This window comes from Penaeus monodon, chromosome 31, assembly GCF_015228065.2.
Source record: "Penaeus monodon isolate SGIC_2016 chromosome 31, NSTDA_Pmon_1, whole genome shotgun sequence".
NCBI lineage: Eukaryota > Metazoa > Arthropoda > Malacostraca > Decapoda > Penaeidae > Penaeus > Penaeus monodon.
In genome coordinates this window covers 13199243-13199557 of record NC_051416.1, presented here as the reverse complement: position 1 = coordinate 13199557, position 315 = coordinate 13199243, and the positions used below count along the sequence as shown (strand labels likewise).

Here is a 315-nt window from a genome sequence, read left to right as displayed (position 1 = left end):
CTGCAGACACTAACTAAAAACAAATTCAGTAGAGCAGGACAAAGATTTGAAACACACTGTTTCTTATTTGAATTTAATTCCAAAGGATCTTTTTACATTTTACAAAGCATAATATGTAGTGTACAGGGTTTAAATATATAACTATACAGATGGTGACTCAGGCAGCCAGGCAACCCTCACTCCTTGATGGATGAAACGCGTGGATCATCAGGACGATACACTAGAAAAGAACAACACTAATTAATATAAAGTCTGTATCTAAGATAACATTACTTGTGAAATGAATGTAAAGTTGTGAGTGGAAGACATTAATTG

At 34.0% G+C, this 315-nt stretch overlaps 1 protein-coding gene across 1 annotated transcript in view; it reads right to left on the bottom strand.

The window, feature by feature from the left end:
• Positions 1-59: 59 nt before the first annotated feature.
• LOC119593042 (MATH and LRR domain-containing protein PFE0570w-like) overlaps positions 60-315 on the bottom strand; it is a gene marked incomplete at its 5' end in the record, with an annotated part of 842 nt that continues 586 nt past the window's right edge. Inside the window, 1 exon segment of the mRNA XM_037941942.1 lies at positions 60-220. Within this exon segment, the coding sequence (XP_037797870.1) occupies positions 177-220 (44 nt within the window).